The 15,686-nt window shown below is 36.5% G+C and overlaps 1 protein-coding gene across 1 annotated transcript in view; it reads left to right on the plus strand.

Annotated features, from left to right (window-relative positions):
- LOC134252266 (muscle-specific protein 300 kDa-like) overlaps positions 1-15,686 on the plus strand; it is a 133,986-nt gene that overhangs the window by 25,073 nt on the left and 93,227 nt on the right. Inside the window, 22 exon segments of the mRNA XM_062734705.1 lie at positions 262-582; positions 4,650-4,826; positions 5,264-5,404; positions 5,715-6,035; positions 6,281-6,607; positions 6,901-7,212; positions 7,516-7,836; positions 8,087-8,728; positions 9,113-9,433; positions 9,537-9,698; positions 9,963-10,136; positions 10,447-10,623; positions 10,625-10,765; positions 11,052-11,372; positions 11,700-11,768; positions 11,771-11,895; positions 12,181-12,337; positions 12,511-12,663; positions 12,753-12,917; positions 13,198-13,524; positions 14,475-14,780; positions 15,297-15,620. Of these exon segments, the coding sequence (XP_062590689.1) occupies positions 262-582; positions 4,650-4,826; positions 5,264-5,404; positions 5,715-6,035; positions 6,281-6,607; positions 6,901-7,212; positions 7,516-7,836; positions 8,087-8,728; positions 9,113-9,433; positions 9,537-9,698; positions 9,963-10,136; positions 10,447-10,623; positions 10,625-10,765; positions 11,052-11,372; positions 11,700-11,768; positions 11,771-11,895; positions 12,181-12,337; positions 12,511-12,663; positions 12,753-12,917; positions 13,198-13,524; positions 14,475-14,780; positions 15,297-15,620 (5,484 nt within the window).

A 15,686-nucleotide genomic window follows, 5' to 3' on the forward strand; every position in this document is an offset into this window, starting at 1 on the left:
CGAAGTTGAATTTAACAGAGTAAGTTTTTTGGAGCAGAGTGGGTTATACGCTATATCCTTATTAAGTTCTGTGATAATAAAACAGCTTAATTTAAAAAATAAATTCTAAAAAAAAAAAACTACTTTTGCTGAAAGAGGTCATTTTAGATAAAATGTAAAATTTTTGTGCACATTTTTAAATGTACATGTAGAAATATATTATGAAAGAAACATTTGAATGAGTGTAATATTAATGATTATCAAAATACTTGAAAATTACAGAGAGCTGTAAGAAACATGGGTAAACTGTCAGATGACGCGAAGTGGCTACAAGAAAACTTGAACGAACTTCTACAAGACAACGGAGACACCGACACTAAGCACGAAGAGAAACGCTTACAAGACCTCCTGGCCAAATTCTCCGGACTGCAGCCAGATCTCAATAGAGTGTCCGAGAAGTCGGCCATTTTCTCCAAGGCTTACGACTATAGGGACGGTCTGGAGAAGCGCAGCCATTGGTTGGACGAGACCCAGAGATTGGTCAGCGATGACCCAAGCATCGATGGACTCGAGGACGCTAGGGCGTACCTACAGGAACATGAGGTAATTAAATACGTAGAGATAGTCTACTGTTTCAGTGCCATGTCATATTGTTACAAATATTTTTGTTTATTTATTTAGATATTTATTTATTTATTTTTATTTTTTTGGCTCACAAGATTAGAAATGAAATTACTTGTAGTTTAATAACTGAATTTAACTGCCAATGCTGTATAGCTAGAGTAAGTGATTTAATAGAATAGTTTGTTTGTGGAGATGTTTATTAATAGGCAGTTGAATGGGTAGCCTTTGCTGCTGAAATAATGCTGATGTTTTTCATGTTTTTCTTCATACAGGGCTATGTTAGTATTTTACCGGACTATTTGGTGAAACATTGCATATTAGTTATTGTTTTTATACTATTTTACCTCTCCTGTATTCAGAAGTGTGTCTTTTGATTTTTCAAATTTTTACCTTGCTTAAACAAAATTCTGTTGTGCGAAAATTCAAATTTTTTTTATCTCTGAACACAAAGCTCCTGATGCATGTATAACAATGTTGTGAAAGTAGAAAGCAAGATGTGTTGAACTGGATTTTGGGAAATTCTGTCATCATTTTCCTTTTAACCCAATTGTGCACCTGTTAACCAATTGGAAAATAAACGGGGTGGGGAGGATTACTTGATCGCCTTTATAAACTGATTTCCAGACAAGTAACTCATACCATGGTACATTTATATAGAAATTTGGACTAGATTGCATAGTTGGTACATACATACGGTATTTTGAAAAAAGAGGACTGCATTGATAAATATCAAAAATATTGATATAACTTTTGTAAAGAAAATTGTTGTTAAGGTACATGTATTGTCTAATCTTACGTTTATCAATATCTCAAGGTCTACTCTGATTTTTGAGTAAGAGGGTGCTAAATGGGTTGAGATGGTATAATGAGTATGATGGGAACCAACCAACAAACAAACCAAAAAAAACATGTCATGATGCAAGTTGAAATTAAGTTGAAATTACGACCATTTTGCTTTCTACAATCTGACAAGCAAGTTCTGGACACTTGATTGGTTTTGCCTGTAGAGTAGATTGGTGATATGTGCTGTAAGTGTCCAGGTCTTGCTTATATAAGGAGCTTGTGTTGATTTGATATTGTGCTGAAAAAAAGATACACTACTAAATGCACCTCAAGCATGGGAAAAACAATAATGAGTTAGGCAATGATGGAGTATCTATATATGACTGTCTTTTCATGATATTTTTACCAACTCACTGTTAACCATCTATTTTTTCCCCCTTTCTTTATTTGGTGTGTTGCTTGACTGCTTTTCTCTGCAGAGATGATTTGTTGAGGATCTTTTTACTAAAGTAGAAAAAAAACATGGTTTTTGGATCAGTTACTTACCAAAAATGAAAAGGGGGGGTGTTAAAATCAAATTATTTGTGGTGCCCTCGGCATTATAAAGGGGGGGCATATGTGGCTATCAGTGTTGTGTCCATTCAACAGTCTCTGCTTTTTGTGCAATAAGTGAGTGAATTGTTAAGATTAGAATGATTATATTTGCATCAAGGGTTGATTTTAAGAGTACCATGATGAAATTGCCATCGGGGTTGCTAAAAATAGAAGTTTATTTTTATGAAATGACTTGAAAATGGATGGGTTTTTAAAACATTTCTTATAAGAAAAACGAGATATTGCTTTTGGTTTTACAGGGTTGAAGGGAGTGAACTTCTGATATGAAAAATTTAAGGGTGGTGTGAAAGAATGTAGCAAGTAAAAATAAGTAAAAAATTTTCAGAATACCGGTATATAAAATAAACAATATCATAGATAACAGGCAATCTTGCACACTGCTATGTAATTTTGAGAGGCTGAACAAGTTGCACTTCATATTATTATGCATATTTTTAACAGTTATGGCCATTTGGAAATGCCAAATGGGGAAAATATATTTTTGCTTAATTATATGGGTTCTTGAATTAATCAGTGAAAAGGTAAAATGCAGTTAATTTAGAATGCCTTGGATGTCAAGATTTCAGGATCAGAATTTTTCTATTCCGTTAGCGTATTAAAGAAGCATTCTGCTTTGTGTCAAGAATCTTTTGGTAACAAATCTGGTAAAAAATTAGGAAAGATAAAAAGACATATATGCATACTTTTTCATCTTAGAAACATTTCACTTCATGCATGTGTTGGGCAGGAAGGCTCGATTTAGGGGAAAGGGTTCAGGAATATTAACAAGGAATGGCCCTTGAAAGATTTACTAATGTGCAGCCTATAATTATTTCTAAACAGAATCTTAAGATTTTTTTTATTTGACAAAGCATGCATTAACAATCAAACCTTAACTCATTAAAATTTCTAGATTCTGTAAAAAAAAGAATGAAAAAAGGGGGTGGGGTGTCTTTCAAGGGGTCACATTTGACCAGAACAGCTCAGCTGCTTGAAATTTTTTTTTAACAATTGTTAAAAAGTGGGATTACAGGAATATGGCATATCTAAACATATCAAATGGCAAAATTGTATAAATAGAAGCATTAATTTTGATTATATCATATACTCTACTGTGGTCAGATGAAATATGCATACAGATTTTCATCAAAATCTAACGTGTTATAAATGTATTTGTCTACTTTATCCAACTTCTAAGCAAACTCAGTAGCAAAAAATTACCTGTACTCATTACATGCTTAGATATGTGAATGGTAAATATAGGCTACCTTATCTATTAGAAAATGTATGACAATTTAAAAATAAAAAGAAGAATTTGTTCACATTCATATTACTTACTGAACATAAATCATTACATGCTTAAACCATGAGGGATTTTCAAATTTGATTTCATTTAGAAAATGCACATTTGCAAATGAAGTTAAAAATTATGTTAATTATACCCCCCGCAAACGAAGTTTGGGGGGGTATATAGGAATCACCTTGTCCGTCTGTCTGTCTGTCCGTCTGTCCGTCTGTCTGTGCAATCGTGTCCGGTCCATATCTTTCTTACAGAGGGACATTAGAATCTACTACTCCACACTAAGATTGCTCATAACCTAAGGGTGTGTCATGACCTTGACCCAAGGTCATTTGGGGAAGTTCAAGGTCACTGGAAGAAAAATTTCATAATTCGTGTCCGGTCCATATCTTTCTTATGGATAAACTTGGTAGGTTCTCATTTCACACAAAGATTGACCATGACCCAAGGGTGTGTCATGACCTTGACCCAAGGTCATTTGGGGAAGTTCAAGGTCACTGGGAGAAAAATTTCAAAATTCATGTTTGACACATATCTTTTATGGATAAACTTGGTAGGTTCTCATTTCACACAAAGATTGCCCATGACCCAAGGGTGTGTCATGACCTTGACCCAAGGTCATTTGGGGAAGTTCAAGGTCACTGGAAGAAAAATTTCATATTTCGTGTCCGGTCCATATCTTTCTTATGGATAAACTTTGTAGGTTTTCATTTCACATAAAGATTGCCCATGACCCAAGGGTGTGTCGTGACCTATACCCAAGATCATTTGGAGAAGTTCAAGGTCACTGGTAGAAAAATTTAATAATTCGTGTCCGGTCCATATCTTTCTTAAGGATAAACTTGGTAGGTTTTCATTTCACACAAAGATTGCCCATGACCCAAGGGTGTGTCATGACCTTGACCCAAGGTCATGTGGGGAAGTTCAAGGTAACTGGAAGAAAAATTTAATAATTTGTCCGGTCCATATCTTTCTTATTGATAAACTTGGTAGGTTCTTATTTCACTCAAAGATTGCCTATGACCCAAGGGTGTGTCATGACCTTGACCCAAGGTCATTTGGGGAAGTTCAAGGTCACTGGAAGAAAAATTTTATATTCGTGTTTGATACATATCTTTATTATGCAAAAACTTACTTCTGAAAAACCCAGCGGGAGGTATTTTGTCCTGATTGGACAGTTCTAGTTTATAGCTGATAGGGTTTGTTTTCATTCTGTGTATGTTTGGCAGCTTTGATTGACTGTGTTGATACATTATGATACTACCCAGCACCGATCTTGTTATGAGATGTGCCTATAGGTGGCTGATCAGATTAGATTATAGGATCAAGAAATTGAGTGGTTAATGTAGTAAGTTCTCTCTATCTGTAGAATATTATGATGAAACTGGATTCAGAGAAGCACAACATTCAGGCTGACATAGAAGCTGGCAAACGACTCCAGAAGGAAAAGAACGCACCGAAGTTTGTCGCTGAACAGGTGAACGAGTTGGACAAGAAATGGAAGGACACCAACGACAAAGCCAGGGCTAAACATGAAAAACTCAAGGTAGGACATTATATAACTAGGCTCAAAACAGGGAATTGAGATAAATGTAAATAAAAAAATGTATGGGGTTCTTGTAAACAGGTTTCTTGTAAACAATCTTTATCTATAAATGTAAGAAATTTTACCTATTTCACAAACAATTAACAGCATTTGATATATCCAATTTTAAAAAGAATGTTGGGGTGTGGGGGAGATCATCATAAGGACTTTTTTTCTCTCCAAGATTTGGGGGAGGGGTTTAACAGATGGAAACCTTTAATATTTTTAGTGCAGTAATTTTAAAGAACAATTGTGAATGGATGTAAATTGCAAATGTTGATACCAAGGAAAGATTATTAGGTAACAAAATTATGATAAAGATTTTATAACCTCTTACATATACTTCAAAAACAAAATAGTTATCTATTTATCATGAAGTCACTTTGTCTTTGTTACAGCAAAAAGTAAAGGAGTGGGAGCAGTATGAGGCAGAAAAACAGAATCTGCTCCAATACTTAAAGGAGGCTGAGAAAGAGCTGGAGAAGCCCCCGGCCACCACCGGACAAGATGTGGCAGAAAAAGACCTCAAAGCTAAGAAGGTATGGTAAATAAAAACTTGCCCCGATTTAAAATTCACGCAGACACAGTCATATTTAAAGAAAAAAAATCATAAAGTTTCTGTTAAATTGTAATTTTAAATTTGTCCAGTGACAATATAAGCAAAATGGAGCCAAAAAATCAACTGTGAGTTCATTGCAAGTTCATTTTGAATAAAATCATAGCAATGTGATTCAGATAAACATGAAGACGCTTGTGGTTTTCAAACCATTAACATTTTCTTCAAGAAATAATTCAAATAATACTATGCAACGATCTTCATTAAATGATCTTTCATTTCTTTCAACACAGGAATTACAAAAGAAGCTGAATAAATTAAAAAGCAGCTTGTCAGATATGCAGAAACTTAACGAAGCTCTGTGTAGTGGTGCTAGCCAGGAAAGAAGGGGGCCTCTCAAAGGGGAAATGACGGACATCGATAAACGGCTGGATGGTGTGTCTGTCAGACTCAACGCCAAACTCAGTGATCTGGAAGCCACCATTGCTAAGTGGACAGAATACTACAAGAGACTAAATCATTTCTGTGATTGGCTGAATGAAAAAGAGGCTAAATTAAACGAGGTGTATGAAAACAAATCTGATTCTCCTGAGGAACAACTTCAAAAAGCGACAGTATGTATTGTGAGATAATTGTTACCTGGAAATATACAGTGAAGTTACGATCATAGATACATGTAGTTCTTGAACATTAGCCCAATAAGTTAGCAGTATATACCTGTTGATATAGAGCATGTTTTTTATGAATATATTGGATAACTGACAGCTGAAGAAAGTGCACAGGTTACAAATACTCAAAGGCCTTAGACCTGAACTGCTAGTGGTTATTTTATTACAGTCATATTTTTGCTTCATTATAGGCAATAGCTGGAGAGGTGGCTGATAACCACATTACTTTGGAAACCCTTGAAAAAGACGCTAGGGGGATGTCTCAAAACTTCCGCTCCAGAGAAACTTCAGCCTTGAAAACCAAATTATCCAGTGTTCGAAGGCAATGGGAAAATCTGTGTTCTCGTGCCAAAGACAGAAGCTCTGCTCTAACTGGAAGTGTGGCCCACTGGCAGATGTACCAGAATCTCAATCAGCAACTGATGCCTTGGATAGAAAAGGCAGAGAAATACTGTGCCACTGAACTTCCTAAATGTTCTTCTGTGGAGGAAGCTAAGGATATTCATGAACTTCATCAGGTTAGAGATTTCTATCAATTTTGTCTCTTTCATTCTTGAATGATAATACAGTAAAACATGTTTATAGCCAACATGCTTTAAATGTATTTACTCTTTGTACATAAAAGTGATTTCATTCCCTTTGACTTTAAAATATGTTTGTAAACTAAGTAGATATAAATAACGAATTACATTCATAACAAAGCAAATTTGTTCAATCTGGTCAGTTCATTTTAAACGTGTTTTACTGTACTATTAAAATCAAAATTTTTTGTTAATGAATTCAGTATAAAGATGTTGATTTTGGTTTTCAGGCCTTCCTCCATGAGTGTGAAGAGCAGTTTCCAGTGTTTGAGAAGTTAAACACAGAGGCAGGCTACCTAATGGATCAACCCAACATGCAGCGAGACATTGAAGCCTTGCAGAAACGCTGGAACAACATCATTAACAACTCAGAGGAAAGAAGCCACAAAGCAGATAAAATGTACGGTGCCTGGTCTGCTTTTGATCAAGAAATCAACAACTTTGATGAGATTTTGGAGAAATTTCAGAACAAGCTTGCTGAAGAACCCAACGTGGCTTCCACTGATGTTCAAGTTCTGGAGCATGAGCTGGCACTCTGCAAGGTAATATCACTACGAGTTGTTTACACATCTATCTGAAGATGCATTGTTTCTCTGATAAGAGAGATAACTCTTAATGGTATTATTTCCCTTAAAAATTGTCAAGTTTTGTAAAATTTTGCACTAAAAGTTTTAATTTCAATAATGGCAAAGTTTTAGAAAGAAATTATCATTAAGGCAATTAAGCCTCTAGTTCTGTCCTAACATAAGCTTTTTGATGGAAAAATTGCAGTCATTTAGAAAAGATATGGGTCTTTAACCTTTTGTTTCGTATATAAAACAAATCCTCCTCTTTTTTATTCACAGAATTTGCAAGAGGAGATCAAAGGCCAGCAACCTCATCTAAATGCTCTCCAAAGACAGTTTGAACAAGTCAAACAGCATGCTTCACCAGAGGGGGCTAAAGCCTTGAAGTCAAAGCTGGATGCTGTGAAGGCAGCATATGCTGATACAGTAGAGAATGCTGCAGAGAGGCAGGCAGTATTATCCAATGCTGTCAAACACAGGCAGCAGTTTTACGGTCAACTCCAAGATTTTGAGAAATGGCTTAAAAAGTCACAACGTAAACTTGATACTGGCAATGAAATATATGCAGATGAAGTACAGGATATGCAGGCCAAGTTAAAGGTAATTTTACAAATGTTTTAAACATTGACAAATGGTATGTGGCTACCTCAGAACGGATGCAGGTGGCCTGAGAGCCGTAACTTCAATTTTATTTAGCCTTTTAAAATAATAAGTTTTTCTGGATGATTAAGCTTAATGCCTGAAACTTACATTCCACATCTCTCTTGTTTGAAAGTGGATGGATGATAGAAATGCATTGTACATATACATTTGTCAATAATGGTGTTGCTTTGTTTTTCTTTTACATTAGGCTCTAAAAGAGGACAGTGAAGCTCATGAACCAATGTTCACTCAACTAACCCAGGAATTCAAGGATCTCATCCAGAATTGTCCCGAAGAAGAGGCAGCCATACTGAGGGATCGCTACGATCATGTAATGGCCAACTACAGCAAACTGGACGATCTAATGAAAAACCGTGAAGAAATTTGTGAAAACTGGTCCAAGTATGCAGCAGATCACAAAGACACACAGACAAAGTTAAAACTCTTACAAAGTAAACTGGCCTCTCCTGACATACAGCAGGAAGAGGTGGAAAAGATAAACAAAGAAGTGGCAGCCATCCGCAAAGCCATGTTACCTTGGAGCAAGCAGGCCAATAAGCTGGACGATCAGATGGGCGCAGCTCATATGGTCATCAAGGACCGGGCTACACAGAGGACACTGCATTTCAACTCAGAGCTGCAGAATCTGGAGGCCATGTGTGACAGTGTGTGTGTCAATGTTCAGACCAAGCAGGGACATTTGTCGGAGCTGTCGCAGTTGTGGGAGGAATTCGCAAACAGAAAGGACAGTCTTCTGGCGGTGTTACAGGAGCTTGCTGAGAGAGTGGGCGGGGCAGCAGTAAATACTTCCAGTCTTCAAGGTGTGAAGGAACTTGTGAGAGAGACTGAGGTAATTATAAAATTTCTTTTAAATCATAAACCTTTTTCATATTAAGAGTGGTCTGATGGGTGATAATGAATAAGATTTGGGCAACGTTATTTTGGACCGCGGCCTTTGGCTTTGGTCAACATTTTAGTTTTCGGGTGCAATAAATCATATGTAACCCTTTAACTTCATTGGTAACTTAAAATACTGAGACTCACAGTTTCTCACAATTTCTAATTTGGAATATTGGTTGTATGATATTTAGACAAGATCATATGGTTTGAAAGTCTAGGTCATAATGCTGTAGAAATTCATTGACACTATTAAAAATGTTTTACGAAAAGTTTGATGCTATCTACAATTATGAAATATTAATTCATGTATTTATTTTCCTTAAAAATTTTAAAGGATGCTAGAGATGATCTGTACAGCCATAGTCAGGAGTATGAACAACTGCGAGAGCTCGGCCGCCAAATCATGCAGTCAGACACCACCAGGGGACCCACCGTCCAAGGTCATCTATCGGAAATCAACAAGGCCTGGGAACACCTCACCTCTCTACTGGGAGAGAAGCACCTCCAATACAGCGGCACAGCCAATCTCTGGCAACAGTACCTTGACGCCAAGCAGAATGTTGGCCGTGTGCTGGATGGAGTGGCTCCACAAGTCAACCAAGAAATCAACTGCAAATCTCAACCAGACGTTAAAAGAAGCCTTGACCAGCACAAGGCAAGTTGATAAAATCCTTAAATAAGGGGTAGTTTTAATGGAATGATTCTTTTGGTGCCATAAGCAGGTTTGATGTAATGTTGCTCTTTTCTCTTTAAAATAGAATGCAGAATTTGAATTACATGCCAGCCAGTCACAGCTGGATCAGATGAACACCAGAGGTCTACAGCTGTTGGAGGAATTGAAAAACGTTCCCAACTTTGATGTGTCTGTTCTAGAGCAGGACTTGGATGCTATCAACCACCAATGGGAATCCTCCAGTGAGGTAAAACATTAATGTTCATTGGCCCTCTGATAAGAGAAATAACTCTCATAAAAAAATAATTATTCCTATATGAAATTAATTGTTTAAAAGAACATTATTATTATCAAGTTATGTTCCTTAAACAAATTGAAAAATTGAAGAAAATTAAAGAAAATTTTATATGAATGATGGGAGTGATGACGTACATTAAATTATTGCTCTTCTTCTATTGATGGGAAAGCCTGAATGCCCCTGCTTAATTACGAGTTTGTTGTTATTTTGTAGGTGGTTGAGCAGCACAAAGAGAACCTGGAAGCTCAGCTGATCTGCTGGGATCAGATCCAGTCTGGTAAGGAGGAAGTGGAGTCCTGGCTTAATACCATGGCAACCAAGCTGGACGACAGCCTCAACAACTTTGAAGATGCTATTAGTGTGGAATCTTGTCTTGTGAAATTCAAAGTATGTTTTTAATTTGTTGAACTATTGATACATGTAGTATTGTTTTTACTTCAACTTTTGAAACAAGTATTTATCTTTAGCCAAGAAATGTAATTTGGAAAATTAGTGATATTAACATGATCAAACATTTGTTAAGTTGAAATCAAATTTATTTACATGTATATTTTAAATAAAATTGTTAAATTATAGACCTGAAAAAGATTGTTTGGGTAACAAATGGGTGCCGCCCAGAAAGTATAAGATTTTGAATAAATCAAATCAGAATTTACATTCAATATCATACTAAATACAATAAATCATTTTCTCCTAGGATGAGTCTCCATACTATGCAGATGTTTTGAATGAAGTCCAACAAAAGATGCAAGACTTAGAAGAATTAAACAACAACAAACCCATTCCAGCCTTGGTGGAATCTCAGGAGGTTCTACAGGAGCAGTTTGACCGAGCCACGAACATGGCCAACCAGCTGGAAAACGTCATCGCCAACTTTCTCTGATGAGAGGGAAAGCCTTCATAAGGTCATGGAGAAAGAGACGGAATGGCTGAACCAGATGAAGGACAAGCTAGGGAACTGTGACGATGTATCAGGGACAGACGCTGATATCGTCAAAAGACTTAATCAATGTAAAGTAAGTAGGGATTCCGTGTCTTCAAAATATACTTTTATACCCGTCCAAAAATGCTGAATTCTAATTTGATATTTGACTGATTTGGCTGAAGAGTATTTCATTTTCTGAAGTTTCTTATATTTATGCAAGTCTTTAAATGGACATGTTATAGTGTGGCACAGTCAATCTCTTTTATATGACAACCCTTTCACCTTTCCCAAGATTAAAAAACCTATGGAAAATAAATGCATTTCAGTATTAAGTTCAGTACAGTATTTTACATCAGTATGTTACAATTTTCTTTCAGGAAATCCAGAAAGAGTTGAAAGCTAGAGATAAAAATTTCAAGGCTCTAATAGACAAAACTAAATCACTACAAGACAAATACCCATCAGCCGAAACCCAGAATCTGGCCAAGGATGCAGTGGTACTGATGAAGAAATTCGAGGCCGTACAGAACCGCGGCGACAAGATAGCCGACCTACTGGAGGCTTCCTTGGAGCAGCACTGCCAGGACGCGCAGGTACAGGAGCAGAGGTGGATCAATGCTGCCAAGGAGAAGGTGGCCTGGTGCGGGGATATCGCTGGGGATCGATACAGCATGGAGGCCAAACTTGCCACCATTAAAGTGAGTTCAAGAGTATAAATTTTGTAATGCCTGGGATAGTTTATGATTTGTTTGGTTTTTATATGCAGCTGGTTTATATATAAGAGCACAATTTTAGAATAATAAAAACAACATCCTCATTAAGAAATTTATGGGAAAATATAGTAACAAAGAAAAATTGGAAAAGGTGCACTGAATGGTTTAATAAAAGCAACGTCCTAGTGGATTTAATGAGGGCACAGCAGAATACAAAGTTTTAGATTAGAATGACAAAGAAAAATAGAAAAATTCTATACAAATAAAATTTGAAGGCTAATTTTTCAAAATTTTTATGTTGAAATATTTCAGGACCTAATGCAGAGTGTCAGTGAGGGAAAGAAGAAGAAAGATTTGTCAGCATCCAAAGTCGGAATGGCTGGGGCAAATCTGTCCTGAAACACATAGATGACAAGCAAGCATTTTATTAAAAACTAAAGACAATAAAAAACAAAAAGAAAGCCGACAAAGACTGGAATGAACTGATGGACTTGATAGAAAAGACAAGGTTAGTATGGGAATCAGTGGAAAAGGGTCAATTTGCCTTACTTCTAGCTATATCCTTGTTTATGATATGATTTATCAGTATGGATTGAAATGTTTTTAAAGGATTATTGATTGTAGAAAAATAAAATTATAAAAGTATTAAATTTCAAGTTATTTTGGAGATTTTGCATCAAATCCCCATGAAGATTCTACATAACTCTAATCATCTTTGTAGAGAGAAATGATATTTTAATTTTGTGAGAGCTACAACATAGTGAAATATTCTAAATAATTATTGTCTTTGTAGAGAGAAATTGGAGGGATCTGTTGATCAGCTGTCAGCCTATGACAACAAGTACGAGAAACTGACCAAATGGCTGAAGGATACGGAGGGCAAGGTCAGGAACGAGTCCACACTGAAACCAGATCTTCCCAGTAAAGTGGACCAATCAGAGCTCTTCACAGTAAGTTGGAATGGAGCCTTGAAACAATATGTATCAAAGACATTGTCGCACATTCAGAGCCAGAAAGAAAAGGACTGAATAAAACATGCATGTGGATGAAAAGTTTGCTAGGAAACTTTAAAATTACTTTTTTGTATTCCATAAATAATAAATTTATTTTTCACAATTCCTAGGAAATACACATGGATGTGGAAAATCATAAACCCGAATTTGACCATCTGAGGAATGAGGCCCAGAGTATCTCTAAATCCAGTGGGGATCTCAGAGCGGCGACTTACGCCACACAGCTGTGTAATCGCTACGAAACCTTAGCAGCCACAGTAAAGGTATAAACCATCATTCTATGAGTAAAAGTCTTTAGTTTTCAGTTTCTAAGGATGAGCAGGCCTTGTACTCTGATTTTCTCCCCTGACAGGAACAAGTTGAGCGTTGTGACCAGAATGTGAACGATCAGGAGGACTACCAGCACAGGATGAGGGCCTGCGAGGAGTGGCTGAAATCGGCTCACCTCGAGCTGGAGGAGACCAAGGACCGACCAGCAGATCAGGAGACACTACAGTCAAAACTACAGGCTGTAGAGGTAAGGATTTACTTTTGAGAATAGATTTAAGGGAACTTGCAGGTTAGGCATGCTCCCCTGTTGAAATAACTTTTAGTTCAAGTACCAAGCTGCATACAAGTGGTACAGCAAATACTGTTCCTTTTTTTACTGTACAACACTGTTATATTTCATGCCACTCAGTTGTAAACTTAAAAAAAATCTTTTTGAAAATTTTTGTTGATACTGTATATCCATACAAATGTATTATAAATTGTTACTTGTTAAAAAAAATATTGAAAAATTGCATTTGTTATTGCAGGACTTGATGGAGAGCAAAGATGAAGGACTTGGTCTTTTCAATGCTGCTTTGGAATCCGGAGAGAAACTCTTCCCTAACACGTCCAACGATGGTCGGGAAATGATACGTCGTGAACTCAGATCCCTCAGGGAAAACTGGGAATTATTTAACGACAGCCTGAATGACACCCAGAGAAGCCTTGAGAGCAGTCGCATGCAGTGGTCAACGTTTGATGAAAACTACGATCAGCTTCTTAAATGGGTCACAGATATGGGTTGTCAGATAGAGCATGATAATGAATTACGCAATACACTCCAAGAAAAGAAAGCCATGCTGCAGCATTACCGGGTATTTTGAAGTGATATATAAGATTTCCTAACACATGTTTAATTTGATTGGTGTTTGGCATTCTTTGTGTGGTGGATATGTAGAGTATGTTTTGCTTGAAATAATCAGATCATGAAAGCTACATTCATTATTCTGGGGAAAGAGATCTAGTAAATATATTTAGACCTCTCTACAAATGAAAAATTTTTGCAATTTTCTTCAGTGATTCTTTCAAAATTCAATATTTTAAGATCCAGAAATAACTAAGTTTGGAAATGCTATACAGAAATAAGCAAAAGCTTTTCTCTGACCAATGTTATGAATTGAAAATGTAGAGAAACTAAGGTCTTTGCTAGAGTTGTTCAGATTTTTGGTTAGGTTCAAGCAGTAATTAAAGATATCCTAGAATTATGGAGTAACTAAAAAGAGGCTTATGGAGAGCATCAAAGTCTGAAAAAAATTGGATTTCCTTAAATTAGATTTGAAATTGTAATCTGATTTTCTTTAAGGTGAAGTCTGTTGTTGATTTGGGATGAATTAAAATGTGTTATGGAAATTGGTATTGCTGTATCATGTAATGCTGTCATGGTTTATGCAGTAATAGTCCTGATAAAAGCAATCATTGATCATGCTCTTGTGCATGATCAAGTTATTTTACAGATTGGTTTTATCATGACTTTTACTTTCCTAATGTATCTTGTAAAATATGTGTGAGATTTAGTTATAATATGTCAGATTAACAGCTTGTGTATTGCCATTACAATCTAATGTTTATAAAATTATTTGACTTCTCAGTGTCATTTAAAAAAAAAAATAAGGTCACAAATCAGTCATTGTAACTTGATATTTTCTCTTAGATGAATGCTTGAGTCAGGGCATTAGTCAAAATCGGGTCCATGTCAAAGGGGAAAGTGTTTAAATTTAAATTCCTCTACCCCATATTGTGATTCTTTTTATTGTTTCTACAACAGACAAGATGTCAGGACATCATGTCCCACCAAACCATGATTGACAGTGTCAGCGACAAGGGAACGGCCTTGTCCTCAGCCCAGGTCAAGGGCAAACTGAAGGAGCTGTCCAACAGCTACAAGTCCCTGTGTCAGACGGCGCAGGCTCAGGTGAAGACGGCCGAACATCAGGTGGAGCAGCACCAGAGCTTCGCAGACCACTACCAACAGTGTAAGGACTGGATCACTATGGCCAGAGACAAGCTGGCAGTGTGTAACGAAGTCAGCGGGGATAAACAGGCCCTGCAGAATCGGCTGGACAGAGTACAGGTAGGAATTTAAACAGAGTAAAGGTTTATTCACATCAGGCTTTATCAGGAATACATCTGTGGTATAGAGAATTTCAGTGAACCCATCTGTACTGACAGGAACCTATAACATATTTTCTCATCTAGTAATGTAATTCAATGGAAATTTTGCTACCGTATAAGTGTAAAATTTAGTGAGACGCAAATTTAGCAATTTGTCCTCAAAAATTGGTATTCAAATTTTAGCGAGATGTAATGTTAAAGATTTTAAAATGCTCACTAAAGAAGCTATTACATATGATATGCAGTTATTTTTTAGCAATATTCAATTTTAGCAATCTCAGCACTTTCGCTAATAATGCCAAAATTAAATCCTCCTGGCTAAAAATTCTGCTTATACGGTAATTCTGAAAAATCTCAGAAACAGAAAAGTATTGCTATTTGTTGCTGTCATTTGAATTCCGTAACTTTAATTGCCTGTATATACAAAATACACAAAATTTTGGTAGCCATTTTAAGGTGAGGATATTTTTTGTAGGAGCTTACAGCCTCTTTGAAAGACGGTGAAAAGAAAGTCAAAACTACATTCAGCCATGCAGAGAAAACTCTACAAGAGACGGCCCATGCTGGACAAGAACAGATCAGGATAGAGCTAGAGAGCCTCACCCAGGAGTTTGAGGGACTTGTGGCTAAGTTAGGGGATGCCCAGACATCTCTGACACATGCTATAGAGGCCTTACAAGCCTACGATAAATCCTGTGATGGGCTCAGCAAGTGGCTGAGAAATGTGGAACTACAGGTCAAAGAGCAAGAGCTCAAGTCCACTTGTCAAGAAAAAGAAGCCCAAGTTAATAAATTCAAGGTAAAGAAAAACTTACCAGATTTTTTATTTAATTTAATTTTTTTTTTTTTTAAATAATTGGCTATC

The sequence above is a fragment of the Saccostrea cucullata genome, unplaced genomic scaffold, assembly GCF_032062105.1.
Source record: "Saccostrea cucullata isolate Sc308-1 unplaced genomic scaffold, CSIRO_AGI_Scuc_v1 ctg130, whole genome shotgun sequence".
In the NCBI taxonomy this organism is placed as follows: Eukaryota; Metazoa; Mollusca; class Bivalvia; order Ostreida; family Ostreidae; genus Saccostrea; species Saccostrea cuccullata.